The 18,956-nt window shown below is 40.3% G+C and overlaps 1 protein-coding gene and 1 non-coding gene across 2 annotated transcripts; both read right to left on the reverse strand.

Annotated features, from left to right (window-relative positions):
* Nucleotides 1–591: 591 nt before the first annotated feature.
* LOC104952567 (inositol hexakisphosphate kinase 2-like) lies at nt 592–5,339 on the reverse strand. The gene is made up of 3 exons (XM_010779408.1): nt 4,854–5,339; nt 3,118–3,346; nt 592–925 (listed from the first exon to the last, which is right to left on the reverse strand). Exons 1-3 carry the CDS (start codon nt 5,098–5,100, stop codon nt 706–708), a joined length of 696 nt encoding a protein of 231 aa, XP_010777710.1. The 5' UTR covers nt 5,101–5,339; the 3' UTR covers nt 592–705.
* Nucleotides 5,340–17,430: 12,091 nt separating this feature from the next.
* trnaf-gaa (transfer RNA phenylalanine (anticodon GAA)) lies at nt 17,431–17,503 on the reverse strand. Its single transcript has one exon. It is a non-coding gene; the product is annotated as a tRNA-Phe (tRNA).
* Between the last annotated feature and the right edge of the window lie 1,453 nt (nt 17,504–18,956).

An 18,956-nucleotide genomic window follows, 5' to 3' on the forward strand; every position in this document is an offset into this window, starting at 1 on the left:
GGTGCTGCAGCACAGGCAGTATGAGAGAAATAAAGAGCTTTTTGAACATTGAAGCATGGAAACATTACATCACATTACATGTCACTTGTTAGACGATTTTATCCAAAGCGACTTACATACTCAATACCGTGGGCAATCCCCACAGGAGAAATTTGGGCTGAAGTGTCTTGCCCAGGGACACAATAACATGCTGACTGCAGCGGGGTTTGAACTTGACCCCCTGATCCGAACACCAACGCACAACCCACTACACCACGCGCCTCCCTAACATGTTACAGAAAAGGCCCAAAAGACAAATATGAACCTGAAAATGTTGCATAATAGGGCCCCTTTAATCCGGGACACTATTACTGTAATTCTTTGTATTACTGTTTCTTTCCCTCTGTATGTAATATATTTGGTCATTATAAGGTAATCGTAAACAGTAAAGGAGGAGAGAGAGGTAACACCTGGTGCAGTAAGGGCTCATACATAGGACTAATGCTCTACCAGGTGTTTATTTGGGGCCAATTGTAGTTCATAAAGAAATTTGGCTAAATATACTGACATTCCACTACTGCCGCTTTTAAATTGATAGGCTTCACATTAATGCTATCATCTCTACAACCCCGCATGTATAGGCAAGTCCCGTCAGTGGGCAGCCCAGGTGCAGTTTTTTTAGGTTTCTTTCGGTCTGGAAACTCTGAACAATCCTGTCCCCTTCTATTATATTGAATGTTGCAAGACAAAAAAGAAAGCGTAGTTGTCTGCCAGTGAAAGGATACTGTATTTGTTGCGGTGCATGTCGCTCTGCTGCAACTTCTGCAGCTGGTGATGTTTCCTTGTGTGTGTCCAGGGGTTGTGTGTGTGCTGCGGTACGGCATTACTGTGACTGCTGTCCAGTCTGTAGCAGAGCACCTCGATCTTCTCCTTCAGCCTCTGATCGCTGGACAGAAGAGGAAAAGAGAACATCATTAGATTAAGAGGATATTATGTTGCTCAATTCAGTCCATACTTGTTAACATAAATTACTCTCTCAAACCCAGAAACATGAGAAGTAATTCCCAAACTTGTTATGTCATCAAGTATGAGGCTATAAAGTGTGGAGCTGCACCATAGAAACTGTATCAGAGACTTATTTAGTGAAGCCCCAAATTGTTTTTTGGGAGAGAGTTCATGTTTACTTATGCTTTTGGATTGCTTCAGACCATGGTAATAACAAGCAGAAATGTTTAAATAAACATGGTTCCCTAGGGGGCAGTAATGTGTATAAATAATTAACCAATAAAATAGTGTCCTACACTCATTATAATCTTAAAAAAGCATTTAAAATACACCTCCACAACAATTTTACTGTCACGGCTAGTTTTTGTGTTTGTGCACTGACATGCATCTATTGCTGTTATGCAACCCTGAAGCTATGATTCTCTCTGCACGGCATTCAGAGAAAGTTTCTAAAGGGAATGTAAAGACTGTTTTGAAAAGATCACGGTTGTGTAAAATTTCTGAAATGATCAATGAATCCACTTTAAATACATTTACATGAGGCAATGTTTAAATGTTAAAGCGAATTATTTTGCTCCTGCATGTTGTTGTTGTTGTTGTTGTTGTTTTTGTTGTTGAGTACATCATTACCAAGATTTAAAAAAACAAAGCAAGGAGCTACGTGAAGAAATATTAAAATCTACAGATTTTTAGCAACAGATACTACACATACATCTGTACATACTGTACATTTATCCTATATTTTAATAGCATTTTATGATTTCTTATTGTCCAAATAAAAAGTTCTGAAAGCTTTTTCATTTGTTAGTTTGAGGGTCCCTGTCATGCTTTTGGGGTTTCCCGTCTCATGTAGTGTGTTATATAGGTTTTTGTGCATGTAAATGGACTGCAAAGGCGAAAATCCACACTCCCCCCCCCCCCCNNNNCCCCCGCTTGAGAAGACTCAATTGGACTCCTTTGTTTACTTCTGTAACAAAGTGACATCACTATCTAACACTCGCGCTTCTATTGGCTAGCACTCAAACACATTGTATTTGATAGGCTAAGGGGCGGGACATATCTAAGCGATTGACCAATCACAACTGAGCCGGCCAGCTAACCAATCAGAGCAGACTGGGCTCTGGTTTCAAACAGAGGGTGAAAAGAGGTGCTGCAGCACAGGCAGTATGAGAAAAATAAAGAGCTTTTTGAACATTGAAGCATGGAGACATGTCCCAGTGGAGACACAAAATACAAATATGAAAATGAAAATTTGCAGATATCCTCTTTAATACTTATTTCACTAACTTAACCCTCCTGTTATCCTTGGGGTCAATTTGACCCCATTCAATGTTTAACGTAACTAAAAAAATGGTTCACATAATTTTTTTTGCTTAGTATTTCTTGATTTTTCCTAATTTAGTGAGGACTAATGGGTAACATAAAATTAACATGAAGATCTTTTTTAAATGTCCTGTACGCACTTTGCACGCATCGGTGTTCCTAGGGGGCAATTTGACCCCAGGCTGTTTTAGTAGTATAAAACATAAAAAAAGGCCAACATTTTACACATATTTGTGTAGATTGTGTAGGATGATATTGAGGTGACTATTACATGCAAATGTATCATTGTAAAAAAAACTACCCTCTGCTTTAATCATTGGTCCTTTAACAACATCAAAAAGAACTTACTTTAACATTTTATTTCAGACAGTGAGATTTTATGGTGATTTATATATTTTTCGATAGTCACATAATAGGAATTCTGGATGTATAAAGGGGTCTGTGGGAGGGAAGGTTGGGGTAATGTTTTATTTAAATGGTTATTTAGGTAGTCAACTAAGATACCTAAAGCACCAGAGACATACATTTAGTTTAAAATGTGAAATATGATCATTGTCTTGAGTTTTAAACTACTGGGGTCAAAATTGACCCCAGAGGATAAAGGGTGTAAAGTAAATTTGAGGATAAAAGGAGGGTTAAAAAAAAAAATAATACTCTTGAAAAGGGACAAAATAAGTAATTTCAAACAGTGGTGGGGCTACCGTCTCCATTGTTAATGACACCAATGCATTGACCACACTTTCTGCTTTATGATGATTATCAAGTCCCTGAGTGTACTGCTCTCTTTTTTGGCAGAATTTTCCAGCTCACCTTTTGTCCTTGTCACTACAAGAGAGGCGGCATCGGCCATCTTTGCTGTAATTTTCACTGTCCACAAGTGACGAGGATGCTATCATTTTCTCCCATATAAGCATCCCCAAATGTATGTTGGCTGAGGGGTCTTTGTTCTCCAGATCAGGTGCCGGGTCACTCTGAAGGGGGTAAGCAATGAAGCAAAGGTTCCCTTCCTCATCCTCCTCGAAGCTGACTGACACCACCCCTGGGAACCAGACACAGACGGGAAAACAAAGACGTGTGTTAGCCATTTGTGTCATGGAGCAATGAAGAGAATATGTATTTCATGAAGAATCAAAGCACAAAAAGCTGATATGATAATACAAGAGGAATGTCTGCAGCTACTTTCAGATTAGTTTGTGTCCACACCCAAATCTGTCCCAAAAATAATAAACAATGACAACATCAATATGCAGGTAGTGTTTTTCTGTGTAAACTCAAAAACAAAGTATGCTGTTAAATAGATCCAATGATAAGAAGAATATATCAATATAAATAAATGACAACCCAAACACAAAAAGGCTCAATAAAGTCAATTTATTTTATGTTTTGAGAGAGCTGCAGCAGAAATGTAAACAGAAATCACACTTTAAAATGGAATTACAGAGCAGTTTTCATACACTACATGCGTACACATACAACACATGACCAGGGTGGCTCACAAAGGTATTTTTCCTGAAATGTTATTCGGTTTCGTGAAACAGGTCGGGTGTTTTTAAATGTTGTTGTTTTGTGACAAATATTATTGTGATTTCGTTATTATTGTGAAATATACATACAACATATCACCACACACATACACAGACATATATATTTTTTGATGCTATAGAAATTGAGAGCAGAACAAATATTAGTCAACAGGTTCCCCAAAACTTGTTTGATTCTTATAACAGCTTTTCATCCCCAAGGTGACTCAAGAAGAACGCAAAATAAGGTGAAGGACTCAAGAGAAGTAGAGAGGAAAAACATCTGAAATGAAAGCACCATTGCTACAAAATAACAATGGCATGTTGAGGAGAAAAAAAAGGTTGTTATGTTTTGATATAACCTGTAACTATCCCATATGACAAAAAACCTGAAGCGCTTTTAGAAATATGTCACATGTGTGAGAGAGGCGTTAGATTATTGCACTTCCGCTTATTAAGAAGTGTGGAAATTGTCCATCATGCTCCAAATGCTTTTGTCATTTTTAAAGATCCTACACAAGGTTTGGTGGTGTGACTGTCAGTTTTGGTTTCAGCCACAAACAATCATGTACAGTACAGGTTTTGAAGAATGTCTATGTTCTCCTTTCAAGGTGACCTCCTGCTTGGTTTGTAGATCAAAACAAGGAAGAATCTCTTCTTCCGTATAGCCCTTTCACCATGCTGGCTGCGTGCCAAATAAAGAAATGAGGGCAAACCTGACTTACCTATGTTAGTACAGCCTGTACACACATGACATCACAACAGTGGACAGTTTGAAGCTCAGCTGCAGCACCCTCCTGTGGCACAATGGTGCACATGCTGCTGGCACTATTTAAAAACAACACCATGTTTCCTGAAAATCTCCAAATCACCATTTTACAAAAAGCTTGCAAAACATAATTTCCCTCCTGACTTGAACATAGGCACATAGAGCAGGGGCACAAGGACAGAAAGATGCATTGTAACACACCAAAGCACCACAACAACAACAACAACAACAACACATCTTAGCATGGCTTGCATTACCTCTATACTGGGGGATAAACTTCCTCAATTCAGCAGGCACACTCTCGTAGAACTGATGCTCCCGTGTGATGAGGGGTTTGCAGATGGTCTGCTCCCCGAGGCGCAGCACACAGCAATGCCCCCCCACCTGGTGTAGGAAGGGCTCAAGCATCACCCCTTTCTCCATGTAGCTCTGCTGGAGCTGCTTTTGCTGCTTTTGCTCTGCCTCCATGGCTTTTGCTGCCTGAACGTCCACAGCTGGACCCATCCTCCTCTGGCCCCGTCCACACTACCGTGGGCATTAAAGCAGGAAGGAGGAAATAGAAGAGAAACAAAATAAAAAGCCAAGTATCAGAGGATATGTTATTCCTCCTTTGCTACTTCTATTGCAGAACACAAAGTCCTCTAAAATGTGTTTAGGCTGGAGCTGCAGTGGCACAGAAAGCAAACACAGACACACAGATCCTGTTTGTGCCTGCACTTCAGACTGAATGCTCTTTGACAGCTGAGAGCAGGCTCACCACTGGTAAAGCTCCTACCAGCCTGACACAGATCCCACCCACTTCACAAGAAATCCACCAATCAGGAGCACCGAAAGCAGGATGTTCCCTTCGAGGGAAAGGAGCAAACCAACAAAGAGAGGGGAGGGTGAGAGCAGACTCAATGAGAAAGAGGTCAGAAGAATACAAAAAAAGCAGAGAGGGTGAAGCTGAACCAGCTGTTTTTCTCTGTGATGTTTAAACAACCCGACAGAACAAGCGGCACTATTTATTCATTTTAATGGGGTCAACAGAACAAGGGGGAGATTGTACACCACAACTGTCCTGCAGTACTAAAGAGAACGTTAAACATAAACACAATTACTTCCTGACTACAGAATACTTGGCTCGATGATATGAGCAAAACACAGCGCAGAGTAAGGACCCTTTCATTGTAATGTTGTTATGCTTGCTAAGCATAAGCCTGCTCTCTCTTTAAACTGTGGGTTTTTCTCCGGAAGTTTTTCCTTGTACGATGTGAGGGTCTGACAGAGGGTGTCGTTTTGTCATACTGATATTCTGCACAAACTGTGCTGGTGTATTTGCTGTAAAGTGTCTTTACTGTAGGTTATTTTTTATTATATGTAGGCTACAGCACTTTGGCTCGACCAAAAATCGTTAAAAAAACTTGATTTGATTTGATGCTTACAGTAGTAGTAGTAGTAGTAGTAGTAGTAGTAGTAGTAGTAGTAGTGGGAGTTTACATCTAAAACTCTGTGGCCACCAGCGGACTTGTATATTGACATTGTAGAAGCCAAGTTGCTCAGAAACACAGGCTGCCTAACAAGTTATAACTAGATTCCTCAGTAAACAATCTGATCTGAGAACATCTCATTCCTTCCTTGTGAAAGTCCCCCAGCGATAACATGATATCACAAGACTATGTTGAAACAGAGTATGATCAAAGTGCTGAATTAAAATCCAAAAAAACTACCCAAATTAATCAAGTTATCAAGTTTGACCCCAACATCCTACCGTAAATCAAGCGTGAATTTTTACCGGGAATTCCATGGCATTGAAAAAGTAAAGCAGTATGTATTGTTGACTGGAGACCAATGGTATTCAGGAAGTAATCATTACTACCTTGGTGTAATGGCACACCTAATCCATGACAAATGGCATCTGCACGATTTTCTCTTTAGGTGGCAGTTTCTTGAAGTTGCACAGGAGTGGGAGATGGCGGACGAGATCACCACAGGAACAGATAGTGCTCGCTATATGAAGGCAGCAACTACTGATAGCCGAATAATCACATCTTCAGAAGTCATTAGGTACATTTCAATCCATAAAGCTTTACTTTATTAGAAAAACATCATGACCTAAGGCGTCTGTAAACGTGATACATAAGAGGCCCTCAGAGATAGCGCACTGGATTGGTGGAGGGAGGTTATCTGAAAACACACTTTAGATTAACATGAATCCAATCTATAATTAGCTAAGTTTAATAGGTGTAAACATTGATGACGGCTGAGACCTATCAAGTACTATCAAGTTATTATTACTCCTTCAGCCTATTGTCTGTTCCATGAACAGGTTTGTACATGGCACCCTGGGGCCACCCTACACATTATTTGTATGCCCAGTTTATAAAAACTCAGTTTTATCCATATGCAGTTTGTCTCTCTTCCAGCTGAGGATACCTGAAAAAGAACCTTGTGATAGACTATAAAACGTAATATTAGCCAACAAAAGTTGATCGCGTGTACAACGGGTTTTATGGGCTTGTGATGTTAAATGAAAACAAAATGTGTTGGGTCCCCTGCCTTTAGTTATAGTCCAAAGTGAATTTCTGCCAATTTAGTTGATAAACAGGGTATGGAAACTTAGTTGAATATGGAGATGTAAATGGCAGCTGAGTTCAGGATGTGGATAAGGGAAAGTGAGGTGATGTTAGAGGGTGACTGAGAGCTGCAGCCAGAGTGGGAACTATGGTCCTCATTTCAAAACCTTTCATTGGCACAGATTATTGCATCAGACAAAATATCTGATTAAGATGCTGCTCGCTGCTGTTTCCACCTTGAAACTGCTCGTTGGAAATCACAGATGAGTCCATGATGTGTTAGCAAAACGTATCACATGCTTATCAGTGTATGGTGGCGTGTGTTTTGTGGGCTTGTGATGTTTGTTTTTGTGTAAGTGTGAGTGTTTGCTTGTGAGCATGTGTGTGTGTGTGTGTGTGTGTGTGTGTGTGTGTGTGTGTGTGTGTGTGTGTGTGTGTGTGTGTGTGTGTGTGTGTGTGTGTGTGTGTGTGTGTGTGTGTGTGTGTTGGCCACTGATCAGTTGTTCAAGGAACAGAGTCAGAAAAAGCTGAGCAGTAATCTCTCTAATCCTGCATCGTGGAACACAAGAGGGAAATACAGGACATGACACACAAGTAGAAAATAGCTACACTTAAACACACGTGTGATTGTGGACAAAGAAGTCGGGTGGCCGCTGTAACTTCCTGGGAACCCCTTTACAAACCCCCTGCTTTCATTATCTTTCATCAATGGGCACCTTAAAAAACAGACCATTGAATCCAAGTCCAACTTGGTAGGGAAAGATCTTTGCAACATCTGACTCCCTGTTATCACCTCAACTTGTCGTTAAGATAGAGACCAACACACAATAAAGGATATTTTGCTGTCAGGCGGCTGCACAACTATAACATCATGATTTGACTGTGGGTCACAAATGCAACCTGTTAACGGAGGATAAAGGTGAACCCTGAGTTTATGACAACGTGCTTGTCTTGTCTACAGATATGTCAATGTCAACTCCTGTATTGCATGTTATATTAAAATTACCACAGAGAGAGTTGGAATTGACAGATGGCTGAAGATGGCAAGGGGTCAACATTATAAAAAAGATTAACTGCAAACACCAGCGTTATGGAGTTCCTCAGGCACATGATGTGATGAAATGAATTGCTTGTTGACATCCACAAAGCTCACAGACACGCTGGCAAAAACATCAACAGGTGCATGACAGAAAGATTGCCACATTTCCACAGCTCGACTCAAATTAACTTAAAGTGGACCTATTATGCTATATTGGAAAAATATATTGTAGGGCCATACCTATAAAGAACATGTCTGTGAATTTTTTTGCTTCAAATACCAAACAGATCACCCATTGTAGCCATGCCTCATACTGCTCAAACCCCTCTTTTGCAGCCCTGTTAGAGAAACACGGATTTTGGGTCCTTAGCTTTAAAAAAAAAAAAAGGAGGCGGAGCTAATGCCATTTTGCATGATAGGTCCCTTTTAATTAACTTTTGGTCCAGGCACTTTATCAATTGTGTATTCTACTGTATAATGTATGCCCTCAATGTTTGCAGGACTTGTATGCTGCTCTCCACAAAACAAAGCCAGACAACACCTTCAACGCGCCACAAATACACAATTGAACAAAGCTGGATCACCTCTTCTGTTACCAAACAGAGGCATGTCTTGTCCAGCGCACATTTTTAGACATTCAGTTAGAGTTACATTACATTACATTTCATTACCAATAGGAAACAAAATAAAGCAGGTCATGCATGTTAAGTTGTGCCGTGCCATGCAGTGGAAATTGAAACCCAAACTGGAAAGTGAATAAGTTCCATGCAGTGGAAATGACATGCCGAAGAGAGAAAGAAAAGTTATTGAGTTATTCAGAAACAGGACAACATGCTGACCATGATCATCAGATTAATGAAGATCAAAGGGCTCACTTAACAAACTAAATCTGTGAGCTTTCATCTATCAACAAAAACAGGGCAGCAAAAGTGGAAAGAGTGATAGTAGTTAGGGCGTTGTTTTATGAATGAAGGCTGCGGGAGCTCCAGAGGGCTTTACAGCTTAATCAGGCGTCCTAAAAATGTGAATGGCTGATATGTCTGTATTAGGAGAACTCTTGTGGAGAAGGATAGTAGGTGAGGGGGAGGGAGGGGATGATAGAAAAGGAAGGGTGGGTGAGGTTTGTCTTTTGCCCTTGTGTGGCCATGGACATTTGAGGAGGAGGCTAATAAGGAGGTGCTGAGGGAATTTGGATACAAAACAAATTGCAAATTACTAGAGGGGTACGTGAAGGGCAAAGTAACAAAGCACACACAACATATCAAATACTTGGACGGGTCTATTATGTGCTTCTGTACCAGTAAAACAGCACAAACAAGCCTACAAACAACTTGCTATATGTCTTGAATAATGATTTTGAGCATGCTCAGTATTTGTCATGCTTCTGAGAACTACTTAATTGACGTTTTTGGTAAGGCTAAACTGGGCTAATTCAAGAGACTTAAAAGATTTAGGATGAGACGTGGAACCTGAATGAATCGGCATGCGACTGGATTTACCTGGACTTATTTACCCAGTGGCCCAGGGCAAATCGTGCTGAGACACATCAACTTACAATACATGTTCTCAAAACACTCAGCAGCCATTAAGATCACACATGCAAACAGGCAGAAACAGGGTCAACAATCCAATAACAACAACACATCAAAACAAACACACAATCTCTACCTGTGCTTGTCTGACCCCCCTGTTGATTTGTGTTTTACAGACTGGTCTCCTCACATGACATCACGCCAGATAAACCGCACTAACCAAACGCTCATAGGTCACAAAACACATAAGCTCCCACTAAAAATAAAACATGCTGTCAGTCATTCATGCTGCCGACTTGCTATTAATAAACTGGAGTTTGCTCCATGCCAAATACAAGAGGCAAATCAACACAGGGATCAGAGAGAGCGGAAACAATTCACTGGCTGCCACCACAGGACAATTTGACACATATTGAAAACAGGTCCAACATTTACTTTGGTGGCGATGGCCGAAATAATTGGTCATCGTTTTCATTGGAGAAAATCGACTTAGACCTGCTGCTCTTCGACTAATAAAGGTAAGGAAGTGGCTAAACCAACACATAGAGGTTATTTACTCTCAGCGTCTTCTTTTTAAACCACCTCTTGTAAAGCTCAGCAACACTGCATTGAAAATAGTGATGTTATTATACATCCATGTGTGGATGTCACATACTTCCTGGATTTAGCTCAAACTGTCCTCACTTCTCAGACCCATGGGTCAGACACTCCATTGACACGATGCAGTTCACCAGCTGACAGAGAAGTGCTAATGGAATCAATACACATCATGCACTGGGATCTTAGGTATGGTTTCCTGTTGGAAAATATGTATTAAGACATTACATTGTTTGTTTATAGGTTTTAAAACGAATCATCAGGTCATGATGTAACACATATTTTATGAGACATGCTGATTAATCTCTAACAGAAGGTCACATCGATGCAATTTCTAAATCAGAGTCGGTCCCACTGATGACTTCATTGTTAGGCATTTACATTGGTCTCAACATAGGGAATCAAATCCACTTCCAATATCCAACCTTCATCTCTATTCAGAACCAGCTCACTATTTGGCATTGAGATGGACTTTCCTCTGTGCTTGGTGTTTATTAGTGGACCATAAAGTAGCGGCTCATTTACCACTGGTGAAGCTACAGTGTCTGAACTCACATACTTAGAACGAACAGATCCTGGCCTACTAAAATCACACCCTCCTCCGTAAGAAGGGAAAGCAGAGAATATGCCCAGAGGGAGGAAAAGGAGAAAAGTGCTGGTAGAAATAAAAAACAAAAAGCGTGTCAAGCAAATTATTTATGGAGGGTGAGTTGCAAACAGTTCAGAGAGGTAATTCCCTCCCTGAGGCTAAAACAACTTGGCTCTTGCTCTGAGGATTCACCCTTTATGGCCTGTGTACAAAACACCTGGAAAAAGACAAAAAACTGTGGATATATGTGCTTAAGTTGCTCTATAAAAGTTGAACAGTGTTAGACACAGACAAAGCCCATAAATAGAAACTGCTGTAACTCTCACACTGATTTCTCCATGAGGGTGTGTTGCTTAACAGTTGTGCCACACTAGGGACATTTTTGACTTTTTCGCCAGATTGAGCCATTTTCTTGTCATTAACCCCCCTAGCATTTAGTAAACAGAAAATAATGGAAAATGTGTGTTTTTCATTACTAATTTATTACATCACATTTCCAGTTTATTGTTACGAATAACTCCTATACAGATTTAGTAAGTATTTATAGTAATACATCCAAACAATCTAATATGTGTGAGAGCTCCTGTCTGCCATCAGGAGTTATACTGTGTATGGTTATGCAAAATATCAAGCAATAATATATTTTAACTGGTCAAAGTCTCATAGTATATTTGTGTAGGTATTTTGAGCAGTTTTTGTAAGAGATATTGTGATTGGGAGAAATAGAGTGATTTCATGTGACCTTTACACTGTATATAAAGGTGGCAATATGTATATACAGTGGCATTTAAAGGGTTGAGCCTCTGTAGAATATGTGGTGGTTTAGAGCAACTTGTTTAAAAGGAAGGCACAGGGGTTAAGTGCATTTCTACAACTGAACTCAGAAGAAGTAAATAACAAATTAACTCAGCCTGACTCTCTGGAGCCCGGTATGGAAACAGTATGTTCCTCAAAAACAACCACACACACACAAAGCCTGAAAAAACAACAAGAGGTGCTTACACATTAAGGGCAGTCAGGCATATACATTGCAGAAATATGTTTTAATGTCTGACAGATGCAGACATTACATTCAATTCAATTCAAAACCTTTATTTATTCAGGTGAAAACCCATTGAGATCATTGACCTCTTTTTCAATGGTGACCTGCTGCAAGTAGGACATCATATGGCATACATTGACTACAGTTTGTATAGCTAGTAGCATTTACAGATACCAACAGTTTCCGATTGGATAGCATCTATCCTTGCTTTAAAAACATGTAATGGAACCAAACTGCTCAACTTCCATTCCTTTTGCAGACTGTTCCAACTTAGCGGAGCTGCGCATCTAAAAGCTGTATTCCCTAAGACAGTCCTAGCAGTTGGCACATTTAATACAACCACAGCATTCGATCTCAGGCAGTAGCCATTTACAATACGCCGTGAGATCAGGGAGCAGATGTAGGATGGAAGTTTGCCTAACATTGCTTTGTAAATAAAAAGATACCAGTGATTGAGAAAGCAAACCTGCCTTTGCATATATAAACATCACCTCACATCAGATGCAGCACAACGATGAGGCACTGAGCCACTCATTCTCTGAATGTGGACCGGGGGAGAAAGAAGGTCCTGCATTTACAGAAATAGATTAAAGAGTATGACTGTAGTATCACAAGGGAGAAGAGTGCTCAGATCAGAGAGACGTGAGAGGGAGAGGCGGAAAATGAAGCGAGACATTGGAGGGAGTCAGACGCCAGACGGACGCAGATATGGATCCTAAATGAGCCGGCAGTGCCAACAAATGCTTCAACAGTCCAGTGATATATATAAACTCAGTAATCCCTCAACAAAGGGGCACTTAATGAGAGCCTGGATGTTAGGATGAGGGAGGGAGGGAGGTGAAGAGGGGAATGTCGCTGGCTTCAACACAGGATTGTGCCACTCATCGAACGGAGCAGATTCATGCTCAGTGACCTCTCAATGACAAATACCACATGTTCCCTCTCTGCCAAACGGGCTCCCTAAAGGCCAAACCACACTTTCAAACTGGGCTCACAGCTAATCATAATAAAAAAATAAGTCACTAATGAGATTATTTAATGAAGTCTCAGGACTCTCCGCAATTGAGAAGTGTTGACTGGCAAATCCGGGTCAGGTTCGGAGACTAAATTATTACATTGGATTATGTAATCATACCAAAAGAAATAAACTGGATTCTCTTACAGTAACATAATAAAATAATCAGAATGCTGTTTTTAACGTGGATCAAATGAAGGCAGGTTTTCCTATAAATAAAATCCCTGAGCAGAGAATTTATTTCTGATAAAAGATATTTTGGTTACTTATTTTCTAAGGATGCTTGTTCTGTTGTCAGTCATCCTGTTTGATCAAAGGCAAGATCCTTAACTCCGGACAAAATGCTAATTTAGCCTGAGTTTATTATTTATGTTATTATCATTATTTGTTTAGATCACATATATTTGCATTTAGTCCACAATTGTGACCTGGGTGTGGTTGATGGTATTTAGTGCACCTGTTGTACGTCGAGGTTAGTTGAGGACAAAGACTTTAGTATTTGATTTGTTTTATTTGGAGCGAGTCACAGTGATGAGCCAAACTTAGCCTCTTAGCAATTTCATTTATTGGGAATTCAGTCGCTACAATAGCCCCATATTGCTTCAATGCCTGTCTACAGTATTGAATTGCTTGTAAGTCTCTTTGGATAAAAGTGTCTGCTAAATAACATGTCATCTATACTAAGATATTATAACACACCATGCTTGTATTTCTGTCACTAAGCCACTCTTTGCTGACCATTCACTCATCTCAGTGTGATCTCATATGCTTGAAAGTGAAGATAACATGTGACCATGCATTAACACATACATAATATACATATCCATCCAGTTAAAAGCACACTTGATGGTTCCCCAGCCAACACATCTAAATCCCCATCAGCCCAGTGCCAGGAAACATGGCGGTGTATGTGAGTATGTGAAATAAGAGCACTCAGATCAGCGGTTTGCGAGATTAACAGATTGATGACTGCGGGGCACAGATTCAGATGCTAGCCGTGCTCTGCGGGGAAGGGGGTCACTGAGTGAGGGGCGGCAAAAGCAAATCGCAATGCCCTTTATGTTATATGAATGTGCCACTTAGGAAAAGCATTCACACATTTGTAATAACTTTTTTTAAGTCGTGCTTGAAGGTTATTAGAGTCCTGGACTTATTGTACACATGTGACTGTTGAAGTTGCAGAAGTTACCTCATTGGAATTTGGCTACAAAAAAAAATTGGATCTTTCTATTATGTTTTTGGCGAAGTCAGATACACACATTTTTTGCAGGATAACTTGATTGGAAATTAAACCAAATAATTTTTTCATCGGCCAATTGATCTGTTTATCATTTTCTAAATTCATTTATAAACTGCCCGTTAATATTCACATTACTTATTTTGTCTGACTCACAGTTAAAGAAACAAACATATGCTGTGCATCACTTTTTAGTGTCCCGTAGAATATACACTTTATTTTGCGGTGTTTTGTATTTGCAGGGTTTTGATTATGCAGTGTTTTTAGTAAATGTTGCGCGTGTGTTCTCAAATTAGTAAAGATGTTTTCTCATTTGTGTGATTTGGCCCATTTGTGTTTTTATATTTGCATCGTTGCTCTAGTTCTAATGGATATGTTTTAGGCCGTTGAAGCATGTTTGCACTTGTTGGCCACCGTACGAATACATTCACTACACCTGCAAATATTCACATTTGAGGAGCTGGCGCCAGCGATATATCCATGTCAATGTGCATTCTGCTAACACAACATGTTTTACAATTTGTGTTGTCAACCTGGCCCCATTTAGCTGAGACAAGTCAAGTGATAAATGATAACTAAGCATTTGTGTCAAGTGCACAAATGTGCTGCAACAGGAAAACGAGTGCCTGTGAGATATGTGGCGCTAACATTTATCTTCAGCTTGTCATCGTCCATGAATGCAACCTGACTTCACTTTTCAAAGACACTGAATACTACCACAGCATGGGGCCATAGAGAGCCCCTCTGCATGCAGGGGAATCCTCACCATAACAGGTTGTGTCAGAGCTTAAAGAGTCCTATTGATGGGGTTTCTAATAGACTCGTGAAAAAAGGCATGTGCACTGGCTGGGCTGCATTTAAATTCAAACTACAGGATACCAAATCAACCTCTCAACCAATTGAAACCCATAGAGTGAAAGACACGCTACCAAACTGATAGCTTTGTAGTAAGAATAGGCAAATGAATTAAATGGCAGTCTTGATCTGAAACAATGATACAACTACATTTATTTTTATTTTATTCTAAGGGTCCACCTGCACAAGAGTGAGGATTGTTCTGTTTCATATCAGTGGAAATGTTCTGTTTGAAAGACTGAAGAAATGTTTTGCTACATTTGCAGCATCAGCAACAAGTACTTCCTGTTCCTCAGTACAATATGGTTTATGAAGAATACAACGATCTGTTGTAGGTCCAATCATGTTTGTACATTCAGTTCAACGGCTCAGGATCAGAGTTACATAACAGGTCGGGATCCTGAGTCCCTAGAGAGAGAAAAGAGGGGAGACAAGCTGCCAGGCTCCAGACACATTTCAATGGACAAAAGGGGGACACTCGATCCTGCCAGTAGGTTTAGCAGTTTGTGTGTGTGTGTGTGTGTGTGTGTGTGTGTGTGTGTGTGTGTGTGTGTGTGTGTGTGTGTGTGTGTGTGTGTGTGTGTCACTTTCTCATTTCTAAAAAATGTTGCTTACTCAACCAAATCCTGCCGATACAACTTGTCATCTCAGTTCTTCTCCTACATGTACAGTCAAATGGAACTTCACATTTCCTCATTTTTAGGCCTTTTAACAGATGCTGGGAAAACCACAGATGCAGCGTTGGTGTGAGAGAAATCGCACACATGCTCAAACACACACTGACAACAACTCACACATTTACACCAGAGAAGGAAAGAAACAGCATGGCATCACAACAATACTGTCACTGGAAAGTGTGTGACTGCCCTGCTGACAATGACACATGTTGGCACAGCGCTTTAGGAGACTATCATAACTTCAGTCATTAACCCTGGTGACCTCTGTGAGTCAGGGGGGGGGGGAGTATGAAATGTAGATCATGGGATGTGAGAGTGAATGTGATGCATGTGAGTTTGTGCACCTGGTGGAGTCAATCTCTGGTAGATGATGTTCAAAATCACATCACTGTGATCCTCCAGGTCTACCTTGAGTGGTAGCAGAGAACGGGGGAAGGGAAAATGTACTAAATCTGGAAAACAGATCAATATGATTTGCCTTGTGTGGACAATAATTCAAGGACAATTGATAACATATTAAAAAGAACATTTAATGCTTATTTTCAGACACATATTAGTATGTTGTGCCTCTACTGTGACATGTTTACATGAAGTCTTTTTCTCATACTGCCTGTGCTGCAGAACCTCTTTTCCCCCTCTGTCTGAAACCAAATAGCATAAAAGGGCTCCTTTAAAAGTTGATCAGAAATCATGAATTAGAAAAGAATATATATATAAGAAAATATTGGTTTTACTATGGGGAACTCAAACCGGGAGCACATTGCATAACATTTTCTTGCACTTTTAATAGTACTTGCTAGTGAAATGCATTTGTAAAATAAAAAAATTATTACCAGCAACTTACTTTACCACAGCAGAGAGTCAGATGACTTGGTGATATTTGATATTTTTCCCCTAGCACTCAAATGTCAGCACCTTTGTTTGGTGTACAAATCAAGAATTGCAAACATTTGTGACTTGCAGCTTTGATTGAATGACGTAGATCACCCACACATTAGCAAAGGTCAGCCCACTTCAGAGAAAAAACAACACCAATCTATCAACAGCATGTACGCAGAAGCCACAGAGAAACAAACCTCCCCACTGTATCTGGAGTTCGGTCATGGAGCGGAGAGTGGGTTCGTTGCTTTCCACTCAGTCCGTCTGAGAAAAACAATGCCGTCCTTTTGTCTATAAGGACAAAAGCGAGGTCACTCTCTGTCCCCTTAGACAACCTCCCCTTGTCACCGTTTCACTGTATTTGCATCATGGTGGGTTATGTCACAACTCCACAACTTCTTAAAATAATACTTCTTTATAGTAGGCCCAAACTCTCAAATGTAGGGACACACTTATGTGAGCAATGCAGCAACTATGCAACATTTAATAGTCTTTATCCTCTATGTTGTATATTTTGAGTTATGTGCGGTGGCCAGGTAAACACACTACGACAGCCCAAAACACTTTCAATTGGATAAATAGGGTGCACTTTAAAAAATATATTGCAAATATTAAATGAAAGTTGAAACAAATCCTTCTATATCCACAGAAATGATATCAAGCCTGCATTCATGATACACAATCATGTAACAGATGGTGGACGAAATGCCCATCTTGCAACCATTATATTATATATTATTTTTGTATTATATTCAGTGCAACCAGGCTTATCGTTTTTACTAACTGTACATACTTTCCCTTAAAAGCTGCTTGTGCCTGCCGAAACCAGGGATCGAACCAGGGACCTTTAGATCTTCAGTCTAACGCTCTCCCAACTGAGCTATTTCGGCACCTGTCTTCAAATGTTACCGGTGAAATTAGTGTGAGGCCGTTTGCCGTTTCCACTATAAATTATTTCTCTTCCTCTTCATGACTCCAGTATAATGCAAACTCAGCGATTTTCTGGAGAGTGTTTCATAAAGCTTAACCTTTGACCCTGTTCTCTCTGCAGTTTGTTAGGCATTTTAAACCTACTTTACACTCACAATCGACTCTTAAAATTAAATACAAAACCAACACATTTAGATTACTTACTACTACTTACTATTGCATTCCATCATTGCATGGAAATGATTCCATTACAATTGCAACTTTAACAATGACCAAATCTATGAACAATATTATTAAAGGTGGAGCTAAGTCCATATGGTCAACAACTCAATTACTTAGAGCTCAACCTGCTATGTAAGTCGGACAAAGGGGTGGAAGTTATGCAAGCCTCCAAAGCAATGCCAGGTTGAGCGGGACGTCAGTGAGAGCTTCTTGGAAGTGGAACTAGAATGAATGGGGTTTTGATTAATTAAAGCAAAAACATCCTCTCCCTGCGACCATGCATCCGTCCGTCCGGCTGTCTGCCACCTGCACATTTCATTCACCTACCTCATTAAATTGGCTCAGAGCTTGCCTGGCACCTTCACGCATTCTTTGTAGTCCTCCGAGAGCAGTGGGAACAAAGCCACCAGGAAACCAACCCGCACCAGTGGAAAACACACAATTCAAAGGGAGAGGGAGCTGAGGAGATCTTATGTAACCTAGAGCACAGGATGGTACATGGCAACAAATGAGAAAGCAGAATCACATCACATAATGTCACATTAATGAAGTTCATACTGGAATCACTGGACATCCTTATCCAGGTATCCAGCCAGCTAAACACTCAATCCAATACTCTCACACACACACACACACACACACACACACACACACACACACACACACACACACACACACACACACACACACACACACACACACACACACACACACACACACACGTTTCTTAATGACACCATTAAAACACCTGTTAGTGTTCCTACAGTTGATCATGGTAGAAAGTAGAACCAAGTCAAGAGCTCCTACGTGTTCCTTATTTAAAAAACCCATCCTTAACGGCCCGTCCACACTACAGCTTCGACAGCTTCAAAAACGGTTTCCAACGCGTCTGCCCATTCACTTTGAATGGGGTGACGTCACGTTGCCTAGCTTTTCGCCGAACTGAATTGTGGGTAGCAGAGCGGAGCTTTCCTGGCGTTTCAGGCTGCAAAAGTTGAACAATGTTGATTGATTGATTGATTGATTGAAAAGTTTATTAACAGCTTGTATATTGGGTACAGTACAGTACAGCTCAAAACATACAATTGTTAAGGGGATGCAGACCAGAGAAAGACTTTCGTCTTGTTTACATCAGGGTCCCCCATTTCCAATTCATCATATATGTTCAACTTCTGAAGCCGGAGACGCCGG

Source organism: Notothenia coriiceps, unplaced genomic scaffold (genome assembly GCF_000735185.1).
Source record: "Notothenia coriiceps isolate Sejong01 unplaced genomic scaffold, NC01 NC01_scaffold00020194, whole genome shotgun sequence".
In the NCBI taxonomy this organism is placed as follows: domain Eukaryota; kingdom Metazoa; phylum Chordata; class Actinopteri; order Perciformes; family Nototheniidae; genus Notothenia; species Notothenia coriiceps.